The sequence below is a fragment of the Thunnus maccoyii genome, chromosome 9 (genome assembly GCF_910596095.1).
Source record: "Thunnus maccoyii chromosome 9, fThuMac1.1, whole genome shotgun sequence".
NCBI lineage: Eukaryota > Metazoa > Chordata > Actinopteri > Scombriformes > Scombridae > Thunnus > Thunnus maccoyii.
In genome coordinates, this window is record NC_056541.1 from 23831365 (window position 1) to 23844928 (window position 13564).

General features: G+C 37.6%; 3 protein-coding genes across 4 annotated transcripts; 1 reads left to right on the plus strand and 2 right to left on the minus strand.

The window, feature by feature from the left end:
* Positions 1-867: 867 nt before the first annotated feature.
* nfu1 (NFU1 iron-sulfur cluster scaffold homolog (S. cerevisiae)) lies at positions 868-6497 on the minus strand. Its single transcript, XM_042421651.1, has 8 exons — positions 6350-6497; positions 3914-4020; positions 3692-3827; positions 2504-2570; positions 2294-2411; positions 2137-2200; positions 1853-2027; positions 868-1242 (listed from the first exon to the last, which is right to left on the minus strand). The coding sequence occupies exons 1-8, from the start codon at positions 6406-6408 to the stop codon at positions 1204-1206; spliced, it is 765 nt and encodes a 254-aa protein (XP_042277585.1). The 5' UTR covers positions 6409-6497; the 3' UTR covers positions 868-1203.
* c9h9orf78 (chromosome 9 C9orf78 homolog) lies at positions 6497-9719 on the plus strand. Its single transcript, XM_042421650.1, has 9 exons — positions 6497-6662; positions 6836-6895; positions 7848-7899; positions 8007-8077; positions 8201-8278; positions 8422-8619; positions 8774-8910; positions 9005-9109; positions 9247-9719. Exons 1-9 carry the CDS (start codon positions 6586-6588, stop codon positions 9342-9344), a joined length of 876 nt encoding a protein of 291 aa, XP_042277584.1. The 5' UTR covers positions 6497-6585; the 3' UTR covers positions 9345-9719.
* A 332-nt stretch (positions 9720-10051) lies between these two features.
* med22 (mediator complex subunit 22) lies at positions 10052-13280 on the minus strand. Of its 2 annotated transcripts, XM_042421652.1 has the most exons (5): positions 13173-13280; positions 12779-12935; positions 12294-12374; positions 11994-12202; positions 10052-10410 (listed from the first exon to the last, which is right to left on the minus strand). In XM_042421652.1, the coding sequence occupies exons 2-5, from the start codon at positions 12899-12901 to the stop codon at positions 10218-10220; spliced, it is 606 nt and encodes a 201-aa protein (XP_042277586.1). In that variant the 5' UTR covers positions 12902-12935; positions 13173-13280; the 3' UTR covers positions 10052-10217. The 2 variants fall into 2 exon arrangements, with proteins under 2 accessions (XP_042277586.1, XP_042277587.1); XM_042421653.1 differs by lacking the exon at positions 10052-10410 and having other exon boundaries at positions 10812-12202.
* Positions 13281-13564: the final 284 nt, after the last annotated feature.

Genomic DNA, 13564 nt, shown 5'->3' on the forward strand with positions numbered 1-13564 from the left:
GTCAGATCCTGCTGCCATCCAGCAGCGCACGTAAAACCAACACCACGGCTCAATGACAGACCTGTGCTCTCTGCCAACTGCAGATGAATACAGAATATGGTAAAACAATTAATTATTGGCCAGATTTGTTCATTTATTATATTCTAATATACTGTCAAATGGCAGAAACTTTAGGCTGTTTGGATTTGATGTGTCCTGTGTACGCACAAACATCCTCCTTCCTGCAGGGAACATTAGTCATTATGATGTGTTTCTCAAACATAGAGATACAGATAACTCTTATTTTCTTTATATTGTGTTCTATGTTACTGGTACTGATATATGTATTATTATTAAATACCCTATAGAATACAATAGTTGCCAAATCCTTCAGTGTCACCAGGATCTTCGAAATACTGACGTCTCTACTCCAAAGTCCTCCAGCACAACCCACACAATCAAGGCACTTTTATTCATTTAATTTATTCATATTACTTTAAATCATATTTTGTGTAAATGGTAAATGGTATCTCCCTATTGGTCATATAAATGGTATTTCAAAGCAATCTCTGCCAGCCAGGTATGTAACTGGTGAAGAATACTGAATCCATTTTAATTTTCAACATGTTTAGATTTCTAAGATCAAATTTTAAGAAATTATGTTATATATATTACTAAGATAGTAATCTCTATTTAAATATCATAATGAGCCTATAAAACGTGTTTGGTACTCTAATGCAACATAAATCTTTGTTTTACATCTGTTTTGTTAGATGCAAATCTTTCATGTTGGCTCTGGATGTAGCTTGTAAAACAAAATCATGATTCTTTCAACACACACACACACAAAACAAACTGTTGGATTAGGTAAGACAGATCAAGACACAATTATAAAATATTTCAATAAACTTTATTTATATACATACAGTATGTTTTTTCAAAACTGAAAGCTGCTTTGACTAGTGACTGATTCAGAAAACTGTGAAATAATAAATACAATTTATTTCAGCTCTACACACATCAGTTTCTATGACTGAGCTCTTCTGAAATACTGTCAGTATACAAAAAACAAATAACCAAAATCTGAGTGATGATGATGGTGATGATGAGTACTCCCACACAGCTATGCTAAATACCAGGCAGGAAGATGCTTATTTTATTGCACCTATAGTTCGGCCAGGGTGGGGAGGAATGTGAAAATGTGGTTCTGGTTTCAGTGTCATTTTAAACTTGAGCAGCCTCCTCTTCTTCCTCATCCTTCACCTGTGGAAATAAAACAAAAAACATAACAATATTTATTAACAATTTCACCATTTTTTGCAGATTACATCTTTTATGCATTTTTGTTTTGTTGCTCTATAATATGTGTGCTGATTGTGTGAATTTAAATATGCAGTTTTTCACTTAATAAAAAAAACAAATTTACAACACAAAACATCTGTTAAAACCCCCTTTGGAAAATCACGTTTTAGCAAATTACTGGCTTGTAATTTATTCAGCAATTAATCATTTGGGATCTTTATAAAAAAAACCCCACAATAACCACTTATTTCAAAAATATAATGTGAAGTTTAGGCAAAATATCATCAGATGTTGATAACATTTGCTTTGCACTATAATAAATCAAGCAGTTTAGTGTAGAATCTGCTCCTGTTTCACTGAGTGGATGGCAGAGAATAAGAGGTGCTTCCCTGCATCACAACAGATGCTTTTGACAATAAAACATAAACTAATTGCACTGTAATAACCATTTTGATTCCCTTCAATAGCTGAATACAAAATATAAATGAGGAGCTCAGTTATAAGAGGTGTGCACCACTGTGACTAAATTAAGCAGCATTTTTATAGTATATTATCTGGCAGGAGAACAAACCTGCTCCACTGATTCCACTTCGGGGACGTAAAACTGCAGCATGTTTTGGATCCCACTCTTCAAAGTAACAATGGAACTGGGACAGCTGGTGCAGGAGCCCTGCAGCTTCAATTTAACGACACCGTCTTCAAACCCTCGATACAGAACATCACCTCCGTCATCCTGCACTGTTGGCCTGGAGGAAAACAACAGCAAGTGTGGAGAAAAGACAGAATGCCACGGTAACAGGGACCAAACCTGATATTATAATGTGTCTTCACGAGAACCACAACAACAGCAGCTACCTTATTCGAGTATCCAGCAGTTCTTTGATCATAGCAACTACTTCATCATCATCATCAGACGGTGCTGAAAAGAGAAGAGGAGGCACTCATCAACAGCTGGCACTAAGTGTTTTCTCTGTTTAAACATTTTGTTACGCACAGTTGGTTGAATTCTTACCTGTATCTGCACTGGGTTTGCTGTCCTCATTGACGACAGGAAGTCCAGAGGTGAAAAAGTCCATAATGGCAGCAAAGACATCAGGCTTGATTACTTTCCATTCCATATTTTCATCGGCCTAAATGTGGAGAGAAAGGAAACAAGCAATTACAAACAATGAGATTAATGTATGTCACACTGTGCTGGTCATTCAACTGGGCCTGGTTTTACCTTTGTTATGGTGATAAAGTCGGGGCCAAAGAACACACTCTTGACACCATCAATCCTAAATAGCTGTCTGAAGACAATACAGAACATTATTCAGGGTTTTGTACATTTATGATATGATAATAACATTAAAATTATATTACAGACAAAATCAATAGATGGATATAGAATGGATAGTATGTTTAAAAAAGTGCACAAACATATATAGTGTCTATGTACACATTATCAATGATGGGTAATACCATATAATATACTTTATTAACATGAATATAAGATAAAACTGTAAAAATAAAATGTCAATGTTTGGAATTAAAATGTCAAATTGCAACAGAATCCATCAAAACTAAATTATATCTGAACAATTCCCTTTTGGCTTCAGACATGTATAGGATTAGATTAGATTAGATTAGATTAGATTAGATTAGATTAGAATAACGTATCATTCACAAAAGTGGGAAATTGTCTTTGGCTCATCCACTACTTCATGAAAAAATCCAAAAAACATAAACACACATACACAGACCACTTAACAATTATACTAAAGGTATGAATACTCCAAATAATAAAATTCAATACACAAAAGTTGAGAAAAACACTTCAAGAGATTGAAATTGAGTCACCAAGGATTGTCAACAAGTCCTTTGCTCATGTGATGAACAGTTACACTAGATCTAATATATTATCATATATTATTGTGACACAGCACTTGCAGTATTTCAGTTTACAACTGTTAAAATTGAATGATTTCAAGCTCAATTTGATGTAAAAGACAAGCAAACACAAATTCAGTATCTCACTGAAAATGTGAATTGCATGAGAATAACATAATGAATTTATGCTTTGAAAGACACACAAGGTTTCACACAATTATGGGTTGGATCATAAAAAATGTTCTCAGTTTTAAGGACTCAATGATATTCTGAGCAGCACATTGAAGTCTTACCACTATTTACTTTGGCTTACAAGACTTAAAACTTGTTTTGCGAGTCATACAGCTGTATAACAGGTGAATAAACCTTCACAGGTGACTTGCTAAACACAAGTGTAACAAATGATAATAATGGGTGTGTACAATTTAGCTGTGAAACATTGGAACATGGCCAATATTATTATTTATACTTGTGTTTTCCCTGCTGTGAAAAAAACCTGTTACTCTTTGTTCAGTAAGCTTGTATTTAAGAAGTCACATACCTGGCTAAGGGTGAGCTGTACGCATCACGAGGGCCAGCAAAATTCATAGTTCCCTCCTCAAGAACTATACGACCGGGCAGAAACTTTAGGGAGTTTGGATTTGGTGTGTCCTGTGTCTGCACAAACATGGTCCTCCCTGCAGAGAGAACGGTAACATTAGTCATTATAATGTGTTTCTCATAGAGACATAGAGATCCAGAAGGGTGCTACAGGAATACACACCAGGGACAATCCAATGGGGGTTTTGTGGCCATCTGTTTGTGACTCCAGTGTTATTTGAAAGCCAGTGCAATCCAGCGCTCCGGTATCCACTGCCAGCAAGACTAACACTGCAAATAGCGGACAGAGATTCATAAGGTAATTACAGTTAAAACCACACTTTATTAATGCATTCATGCTGCTAAAAATCTGAATATTCCACATTCACACTTGAGGATGTGGCAGTAACTGGTTCAAAGAATTTGTTTAGTAAGTCTAATCTTCTAAAACCCTTTTATACACAGTGTTAATACACAGGAGTAATATAAATTGATACAGGGGACAACAGGTTACCTAGCATTACAATGAGTGATACATGGGGGATGCTCATTCACATCTGCATTTAATTGTAATACTGATTAACTTTATTTCTATAAAGCTTTTACAGATATAATGCAGGGTGGCGTGACTACTGGAATTAAAACACAGTCAGATATACACAATAGGACTTTATATAAATATACATAGTACACAATGAGGGATGGTAAACCTCTTTGTTTTATTGTTTTACATCTTTGAATAACAGTGGACTGGTTAAACATCCTTGACATGTGTAAACAGCAAGAGACTCGACACAAAATATTGCGAAAGTAGTCATGTCGTTCACGATGATAAAGTTGAATCATTGGTGCAGCCAACTATTATCAGAAGTCACATGATGCATTGAATGGAGGCCACCTGTGTGTAATCAAGGTGTGTTTAATTATTGTGAGTTAAATATATTTATTTGGAAGTTCCTAGTTAGTCAATTTCCTGTCAAAAGCTGAGGCTGTGTCTGATATCACTCCCTATTTACAAGGAGTGCAACGGATCACAAAACTCACGGTTCGGATCGTATCACGGATTTGAGTCACGGATCGGATCATTTTTCGGATCAGCAAAAAAAAAGAAAAAGAAAAAAAAGAGGGAGACAACTTTGCTTTCCATATATTCTGTAAAATACTTAAAGCAAGGAACTTTTGCCCATGGTCTTAAATTAAAACAACATTCAAGATGTCCAATGTTTAAATAAAATCTTAAAATATTCAAAGCTCAATTGTTAAATTAAATTGCAATATGAAGCATGATTGTTTGTTGAACGAGCCACCAAACAAACATTCACCGCTAACGTCAGTTAGCAGCTAAAAGGCTAATTAGCTGCTCTGCTGCAGCACATTAAACAGCATGTAAATAACGTTATACCTGCAGATGTCACTTCGGACCCGTTAGATGCTGGTTTGGTCGTTGGTTTTCAAAATCCCTGTTAGCTGTCTGTCCATGACTTGTACTTACAGCAGTTTGTTTTCTTTGTCTTAAATGAGACATTACATTTTGCAATTAATCCGCGGTTCACATGCGTGCCGAACCGTGGGGGGCGATCTGTACGGATCACGGATCACCTACGATCCGTTACACCCTTGCTATTTACTATATAGTGCACTACATTTACCCTCCGCCATTTTATTAGGTATATCCACTATATAGTGCCCTCAAAAATTCCACAATGGAATAAAAAAAATAGAATCTATGGCATGTACACTACTTTCAGCTAAAAATGCCACAATGTAATGCTGATGATGATGACGTAAAATAGCGATGATTAGTAGCAGCTACAACAGTAACATGCTGCTTACACACTGCTGCTTCAGTATTAATAATCTAATGATGTCATATATAATAATATATCAGTCACTGGGACCAAACCACTACTTTTACTACAATACTTTAACTACATTTCGTTTCTACTACTTATGTATATTTACTAAAGTAGGATTTTTCATGCAGGACTTTTATTTGTAATAGAGTATTTTTTCATTGCTGTATTGGTACTTTTACTAAAGTAAAGGATCTGAATACTTCCATCACTGGTTAAAGGTCACAATTAGTTAAAATTTGGACCTCAAGGGGTTTATATGATGCAATCATTTGATCAGCACTGAAGTTAGCTTCCGATTTAGAGTGAAGGGGAAAGATAAGGGAGACATAAACAATGATGACTGGCGGCTGATTCTCCGTTTTTGCACCACTTACTTTTGTGAAAGAGTGTTAACGTTAGACATCGTAGCAAAAGCCATAATTAAACCGCTTTCAGAAAAAGAAATTCACGTGACACTAATCCCCTTCCGTAGATCTGATTTATTTTGAACTTAATTAATGCAATTTGTATAAAATTGTTCAAAAGATGACAGTCAATGGTCATTTTTGTTGATCAGTGTAAAAAAAGCTTAAAACCCAGACTGTGATCCAAAGAGTTACAACAATCAGACAAGGCAGCATCATCTAATCAGGCTGCGTCACTGCGTGACTTAGCCAGTTAGTCGTTAATAGTTAACGTCAGCCGGTACTTATGAAGCCAATACATCAATACGAGCAAAGTGAGAGGACATGGCACTCTCACAACTTAGAAACATGTAAACTTACGGTCGCGAAAGTCTTGCTGAAATACCCAACAACCTGCCGACCTGTCTGTAAGTCGCCATGTTTGTTATGGTTACCTAAACAAGAACGGAAGTCCTCGGGTCCCATTAGCGGAAGTGACGCACTATTATTGTGCGTTTGCTAAAGTTCTCCCCACTCGATAACGAACCGTCTGCCATCGTAGACCAACGCCGTTTTATTTTACAAAAGCATAGAAGTAAGGTGAAGTTGCATTAAAAATGCCGTGTGGGAAAAACTTTAGGAGGAGAAAGGACTCGTCAGATGTCGAGGAGGATGAGACAACTGAAGAAGTCAGGTAAAATACTTTGTTTTGTCATGTTATAGTAGCTAACCTAGCAAACCGCTTTGTGTAAATGTGGCTTAAGCTTAAAACGGCAACTACCTATTTATTAATTTATTAACTATGTGCATTTGGTTTTAGTTGTAGTTTTTAATTAGGGGCATCATATTTATTTCTTGTTTCTTTAGATCAAAAGTAGAGGAGGCCAAAGAACTTCAGAGTTTGCGGAAACGACAGAGCGGAGTCAGGTAACGTGAATTCAACGGAACTTTGAGCACACCTCAGTAGTTTACAGCGAAAGAAGTATTAAGATCCTTTACTTTAGTAAAAGTACCAATATAGCAATGTAAAAAAAGCCATGCATGAAAAATCCCACTTAAGAAAATGTACATAAGTATTAGCAGTAAAATGTAATTAAAGTATTGCAGTAAAAGTAGTGGTTTGGTCCCTGTGACTGATATATTATCATATATGACATCATTAGATTATTAATACTGAAACATCAGTGTGTAAGCAGCATGTTACTGTTGTAGCTGCTCGAGGTGGAGCTAATTTGAACTACGTTATATACAGTAGCCTTGTTTAGTCTAGTGGTTCCCAACCTAGGGGTCAGGTCCCTCCAAAGGGTCACCAGATAAATCTGAGGGGTCGTGAGATGATTGATGGGAGGGAGAGGGAAGAGGAAAAAAACAAAGTTCTGATACACAAATCTGTTTCCAGTTTTTGGACTTTTTCTCTAATCTTTGATCTTTGGTGAATTATTGGATCATTTGAACATTTATTGAAATGAAACCATGTGAGAAGTTTAGAGGGAAAAATTTGGTGGAGCTGTTAACAATCATAGACATATGAAATGTGACCCCGACTACACACTACTTTTTGTAAAACATCAGAAGCCCAAAAGGTTGGAAACCGCTGATTTCATCTTTAACAATGTGTTGTATTTTAAAAGCTTGCTATATTATCCATTGTGTCAAATCTCCATCTGAAAAGTAACTAAAGCTGTCAAATTAACACAGTGGAGTAGAAAGTACAATATTTTCCTCTGAAATGTAGTGGAGAGGAAGTATAAAGTAGCATCAAATGGAAATATTCAAGTAAAGTACAAGTACCTCAAAATTGTACTTTAGTACAGTACTTGAGTAAATGTACTTTCCACCACTGGTTGTAAATTGATGTTTATATTTTCCTTTTGTTCAGTGTTACCGCCTTGTTGGTAGGAGAGAAACTGCCACCAGAGGCTGAAATTGATGTAAGTGACAACTTACAAGTTGTAGTTTCTTTGAATAAGCCTGGTCTGTCTGGTAAACTTGTTAGTTTTATGTTTATCTCATTGTCAAAAATAAACTTTTCTTTCAGAATGACCCTTTTAAGCTGAAAACTGGAGGGGTTGTAGACATGAAGAAAGTCAAAGATAGGAATAGAGACATGTAAGTAAAACCAACCACTTTTATGTTTTTTGTGGATAATTATCATGCATGCATTGGTATGTCAAAATTTGTCTTTTCATGAGACATGATTTGACTTAAGATGACCTTTGTTTTCACATGCAGGACAGAAGATGAGACAGACCTCAACCTGGGAACCTCCTTTTCAGCTGAAACTAACAGAAGAGATGAGGATGCAGACATGTAAGCGTACTTTTTCATTTCACACATTTAATCCCTAATATTCAGGATACACTCAAGTTATGATCACTCCCACACAGCTGTTTACTTAGTGCTTCATATAAATATTCACAGCTGTATGTTTTTTCAAAAATCTATCCTCAAAGGATGAAATACATCGAGACAGAGCTGAAAAAGAAGAAGGGCCTCGTGGAAGCTGAGGAACAAAAAGTTAAGGTGAAGAATGCAGAGGACCACCTGTATGAGCTGCCCGAGAGCATCCGAGTGAACTCTGCCAAGAAGACAGAGGAGATGTTATCCAATCAGATGCTGAGTGGGATCCCGGAGGTTGATCTTGGTATTGAGTACGTAGAGAAGACTCTCAAAAGGATCTTTGTATTTAGTTTTTTAAAATCACTAAAATATGTATTTTTATTATGTGCAAGACCTTTTGACATGGCAGTGACTACCTGACAACAGGATGTAACAGTTACTAATAGCCTGTTGTATCTTTCCCAGTGCAAAGATAAAGAACATTATCTATACAGAGGAGGCAAAAGCCAAGCTGTTGGCAGAACAGAGGAACAAGAAAAAAGACAACGGCACATCATTTGTGCCGACCAACATCGCCGTCAACTATGTCCAACACAACCGCTGTGAGTTCTGTCAATGTGGCGGTTTAAATAAAGAAAACAGTAGAAGGTGATGAGTTGTGAAAGGTTGGCTAACTATACAAATGTCTCCTCTCAGTCTATCACGAGGATGTTAACGCACCACAGAGGCACCACAGACACAGAGAAGAGCCCAAAGCAAGGCCGCTGCGTGTGGGCGACACTGAGAAACCAGGTCCAGAGGGTAAGCAGAGCGTACATACAGTCACACTCTTCTTATAGTATATGACATTTGTGTTTTTTGTATTCTGTCTGGCAGTTGCTGTTGTTTAAGATAACAGTTGCTGATCAGTCTTTATGCTTTCTCCTGTTTCTCCACAGCATCCTCACCACCTAACTACCGTAAACGTCCCAACAATGAAAAGGCTACTGATGACTACCATTACGAGAAGTTCAAGAAGATGAATCGACGATATTGAGGAGCTGGGTGTTTTTTGACTCAAAATGATATTCATCTTTTTAGGGAGTGAAGCCTCCAGATGAGCTATGAGGATAATTTGCAGACTGGTTGACCCAAATAACTGAGAGGACTCCCATGACAGCGTTGTACTTTGTAAATATTGTACATATCTCCAAGTGGTTATTGATTATTGATAGTCATTTGCTTTGTGTTATGCAAAAACAAATAAGATGAGAATTTGTTTAGGAACACAGGAATAATATTGATGTTTAACTGAGTGGTTGTCCTGTTTAAGGAGAGGAACTCTGAAATAAAAGAGACATGCATTTTATTCCACTTTTAAGTTGTGACTTTTAGTTGTAGAATTCTGTCTTTATTAAAAACATAAAACATTTGTGTTGTTCTTTAACTGGATCAGTGCTTGGTGGGGTAAAAAAAAAAAAAAACTGAAATAAAACATTACAAACAAAAACTTTTACAAATGAAATGTAAGATCATACATTCTTATTCAATACTTCAACCAAAGTCCAGCATGTGTACAAAAGAAAATGTAAATGTTTTGTATTTTACTTCAGTGTTGGATATACCGTCAGTGTATACACATTTTAAAATTCATTTTAGACTGAGGGGAATGTTACTTCTGACAAGTGTTACAGTATCATTCAATCTTCTGAATTTTGCTCTTTTTCTGAAATACATCTTCATATACAATAAGTCCTCAAAGCCTGAAAGTTTCAGTTCAGTTATATTTGAGTCAAGGTCTATAACACAAAATAGCGGCAGACCTAGTCAAACACTATTTCAGTGTGTAATGGAAACTAAATTAGCCAAACCGCTGAAGTCCAAACTGAGCACAAGTGTTCTGTGCTCCAATCAGTGTCCAGTTTCCTCCTCATGGTTTTTCTATGGAGGTGGTCCCGTGTCCATTGAGGTGGTGTTGAGGGTTTGTCTCCTGTGAGGGAGGTCCGTCCACGTCCTCTCGCTCTCCCTGGGTAGAGCTGCAGCTGCTGCCTGGGGAGGCCCAGCTGTCTCGCTGCCGGTAGGCCTCGCACAGGGGCAGATCAGTGCTGTCCCACTGACTGTAGCTTTGCAGAGCGGAAACCAGTAGGAGGCAAAGAATCAGCGCAGCACAGAAAGAGGAGCAGACGAGAGCAGCAGGTCAGAATTAAGCACATTCATACACATACAGGAGCTTATAAAAGCACACATACGATAGAACGGACAAGCATGGAGGTTATGCAAAAGCACTTGGAAACTGGAACGTGTATCAAGCCATAAAACGGCTGTTCATTAATTTGGTAATGTTTAGAGGTATGACAGATCAATTGTTGAGTTTTAAGTTCAGAAAAAGGTGGGGTTAGTCACTGATGGAGGGGAAAGCAGAGCAAATGCAGTGAGGAAAGAAGGCCCACACCTAGCATGCTCCAAACAGGACAGAGACACCTCTCAAAGCTTTCTTACAGAAAAACAAGACAAACCACTACAGTGTTTTCTCTCTAGTTTATTTCTTAAATCATTCTGGGTCTATTGGAACAACTGGTACAAATGTACAACCACAGCATGTGTGATTGACACCGCTTACATGGTTACAGCTTGAGTCACTTGTGGTCTTAGGGACGGAATCAGTAAAAAAAAATAAAGATTTAGCTGCTTTTACAGAAAACATCTGCTTGAAAAACTATTAGTAACTTAAGATTTGACCTTTAATAAATAACAGCAAACAGCTGTGTCTAACTTTAGTCTATCCCCAACATCTACCTATCCTCAAAATCTAGCATATAGGGCATCACCATTATATTTATGACTTAAATAGACACATATAATCTTAAATGAATAATGCATTTATAAAATATATTTTCTGATATAGTTTACACTTAAAGGGTGCTATCTTTCTATGTTTTAAAACTAGGCCTTTAACAACTATCTAGTAAGTCATCATTTAATAAAATTGAGCTATTATATTGATTTTATGCATTTTCATGCTCTCTGGTTATCACTTAAATTTTAAAATATTTCAGTACTAAATAAACTACGAGCAGTAATCTCATGACTTTCATTCCATTAAATCATTCATCTCTCCTATGTACCATCAGTACTTGATAAAAGTGGGAAGCTAAAAGTCGAATCACCATTTAGAAATAAACCTAAATCAACAGCAGTGCTTTCTCTTCAGAATTATAACATTTATCCTTGTCTCCAGAAGAGCCCTGGCTTTCCAACCATGCCAATAAAACTGCACCCAAAAATGCATCCTGACCTCTTGTGGTTCAAGCTGGTAACATTTACACTACTGATATTCAGCCTCTTTAATGCTTATGTTCTCTCTACTTTGACCAATTACGACACAAATAATAGAGCAGGAAATCAGTCAAGGCACTGAATCAAAAACAATGTAACGTCACTTAGTGAGGTGAGCTCCATCGTGTATGGTGCAAATCTACTGGACATTACAGTGAACCCCGGCTTATGAATTGTGCTCATGTACAGTTTGGACTGACAGATGAAGATGAGATAAATTCAGCCCTGTCAGGAGTCAGGTTTAGATGCTGGCAGAAGTAAATCTTTCCCTGGGCTCAGTGGTGAATGGTAAGGGTGAGACAGTACATGGTGCTGGGCATGGGACAAAAGAGGGGCGGTGGGATGGGGGCAAGTATGAGCCTACTTGTACCTGGAGGAGTAATATTCTTCCTCGAGCTCATACAGGTCGATGGCGATCTCATCGCGGAGCGAGGTGAGCTTCTTGTCACACTCGTCCTGCAGTGAGCGGAGCTGCTGGTTCTGGAGGCTGATGGCGTCGTTCACGGAGGGAAAGTCATTCAGAATCAGGAACTGCTTCAGATCTGAAACCAGCTTCATCAGGGACTCACCGGCACGTACCTGATACAATAATGCAGATGAGGAGAAAAAGGTGAGTTAAGTTGCTTTGGAAGCAGATGTGAATGGCTCTTCCAATTCTTGCGATACTTACAATGTTGGCTGCTCGTACATGCATCTCATAATGGTCTTGCTCTGCTTGGGTTGGTCGAGAAACCTGTGTCTCATCCTCTATCTGAGGGAAGAAGGAGAAAAGAGTGGGACCATATTTCTTAACTTATATGTATGGAGGGCAACGAGAAAACAACGAGTAGAAAGAGGACGAGACGGGGAGTTAAGGATAAGTTTACAATATTTCAAATCTGTCTTAAACAACAGTCAGGTGAAGCTTCAAATTAGCTTAAGATAATAAGAAATACTTTTTATTAAGAAATACATTTTTGCACAGAAGGAGGACTGTGGATTATGGACCCATCACATACATTATAAGTGCATTATGAGGGGATCTTTTAATGGTCAGTATGAACAGTATGACACGAAAAACATATTTCAATGTTAATTTGGGCACTTGACTGTTTTTTTTAAGACAGACTTGTACAATTGTGAACCCGTCCTTTCATATCAGGGACAAGCAGGTACCTTCGCAGTTTTGATAATTTCGGTGAAGTTATCCAGGATGGACTTGATGTCATCTTTCAATCTCTTGTTGTAGCTCTGCAGTAAAGTCTCTTTGCTTTGGGGAAGCACTCTCTGAGTAGCCATTGTGCTCAGGAAAAGACTACGCAGCCTACGTTACCTGTCCACACACACACACACAGACACATTCAGGTGATGAAATAAACAATAAAAACACTGAGGACAAAACGCAACCATCACCAGCGAGCACTGTTATTGTTAGCAACCCCAGCTAGCAAGGCGCGTACTTTCATAACAGAAACGGATGAGAAATATACTACTAACGTATATACTACACTCTACTAACGTTACTGCATAAATACACTTTCTTACACACAATACAATGATTATGACTTACTTTTCACTGCATACTTTGCAAACCACGTCAGTTTTGTGCAAGACCATAAAGAGCCACTAGTTTCACCCTTCTTCTTCTTTGCGTTTAATGGCGGGTAACTTCCGGTGTGTCCGTGTATTACCGCCCTCTAGCGACGCATGACTTACTCCACACTGCGAAATTACAGCGTCCCTTTCAAAAAAGATCTCTAATAACTCTTCGCAGCCCTTTTCATAAATTTATACTGTCATGTATAAAAATGTATTTTTAGATTTATGGATCTTTACTTGGGTGTAAGGTTACGGAGCCCCCCTGGGATCACATTGTAAAAAAAAACAACTTGTAAATCGGTGCGAACGAATTTCTAAACCGTGCGGTCGGATTACATGCCCTCTTCTGTTCTTCAGCAAATG

Excerpts from the sequence above, each read along its gene's own strand:
- med22 (XM_042421652.1), bottom strand. The coding sequence starts at position 12,901 with ATGGCTACTCAGAGAGTGCTTCCCCAAAGCAAAGAGACTTTACTGCAG. Across the intron at positions 12,203-12,293 it reads ATGTACGAGCAGCCAACATT|GTACGTGCCGGTGAGTCCCT; the intron begins GTAAGTATCGCA and ends TTATTGTATCAG. Across the intron at positions 10,411-11,993 it reads GAAGAATATTACTCCTCCAG|CTACAGTCAGTGGGACAGCA; the intron begins GTACAAGTAGGC and ends CGCTCTGCAAAG.
- nfu1 (XM_042421651.1), bottom strand. The coding sequence starts at position 6,408 with ATGGCGACTTACAGACAGGTCGGCAGGTTGTTGGGTATTTCAGCAAGA. Across the intron at positions 3,828-3,913 it reads CCCCCATTGGATTGTCCCTG|GGAGGACCATGTTTGTGCAG; the intron begins GTGTGTATTCCT and ends TTCTCTCTGCAG. Across the intron at positions 2,028-2,136 it reads CTGCTGGATACTCGAATAAG|GCCAACAGTGCAGGATGACG; the intron begins GTAGCTGCTGTT and ends GTTTTCCTCCAG.
- c9h9orf78 (XM_042421650.1), top strand. The coding sequence starts at position 6,586 with ATGCCGTGTGGGAAAAACTTTAGGAGGAGAAAGGACTCGTCAGATGTC. Across the intron at positions 8,620-8,773 it reads GAGGTTGATCTTGGTATTGA|TGCAAAGATAAAGAACATTA; the intron begins GTACGTAGAGAA and ends TATCTTTCCCAG. Across the intron at positions 8,911-9,004 it reads CTATGTCCAACACAACCGCT|TCTATCACGAGGATGTTAAC; the intron begins GTGAGTTCTGTC and ends GTCTCCTCTCAG.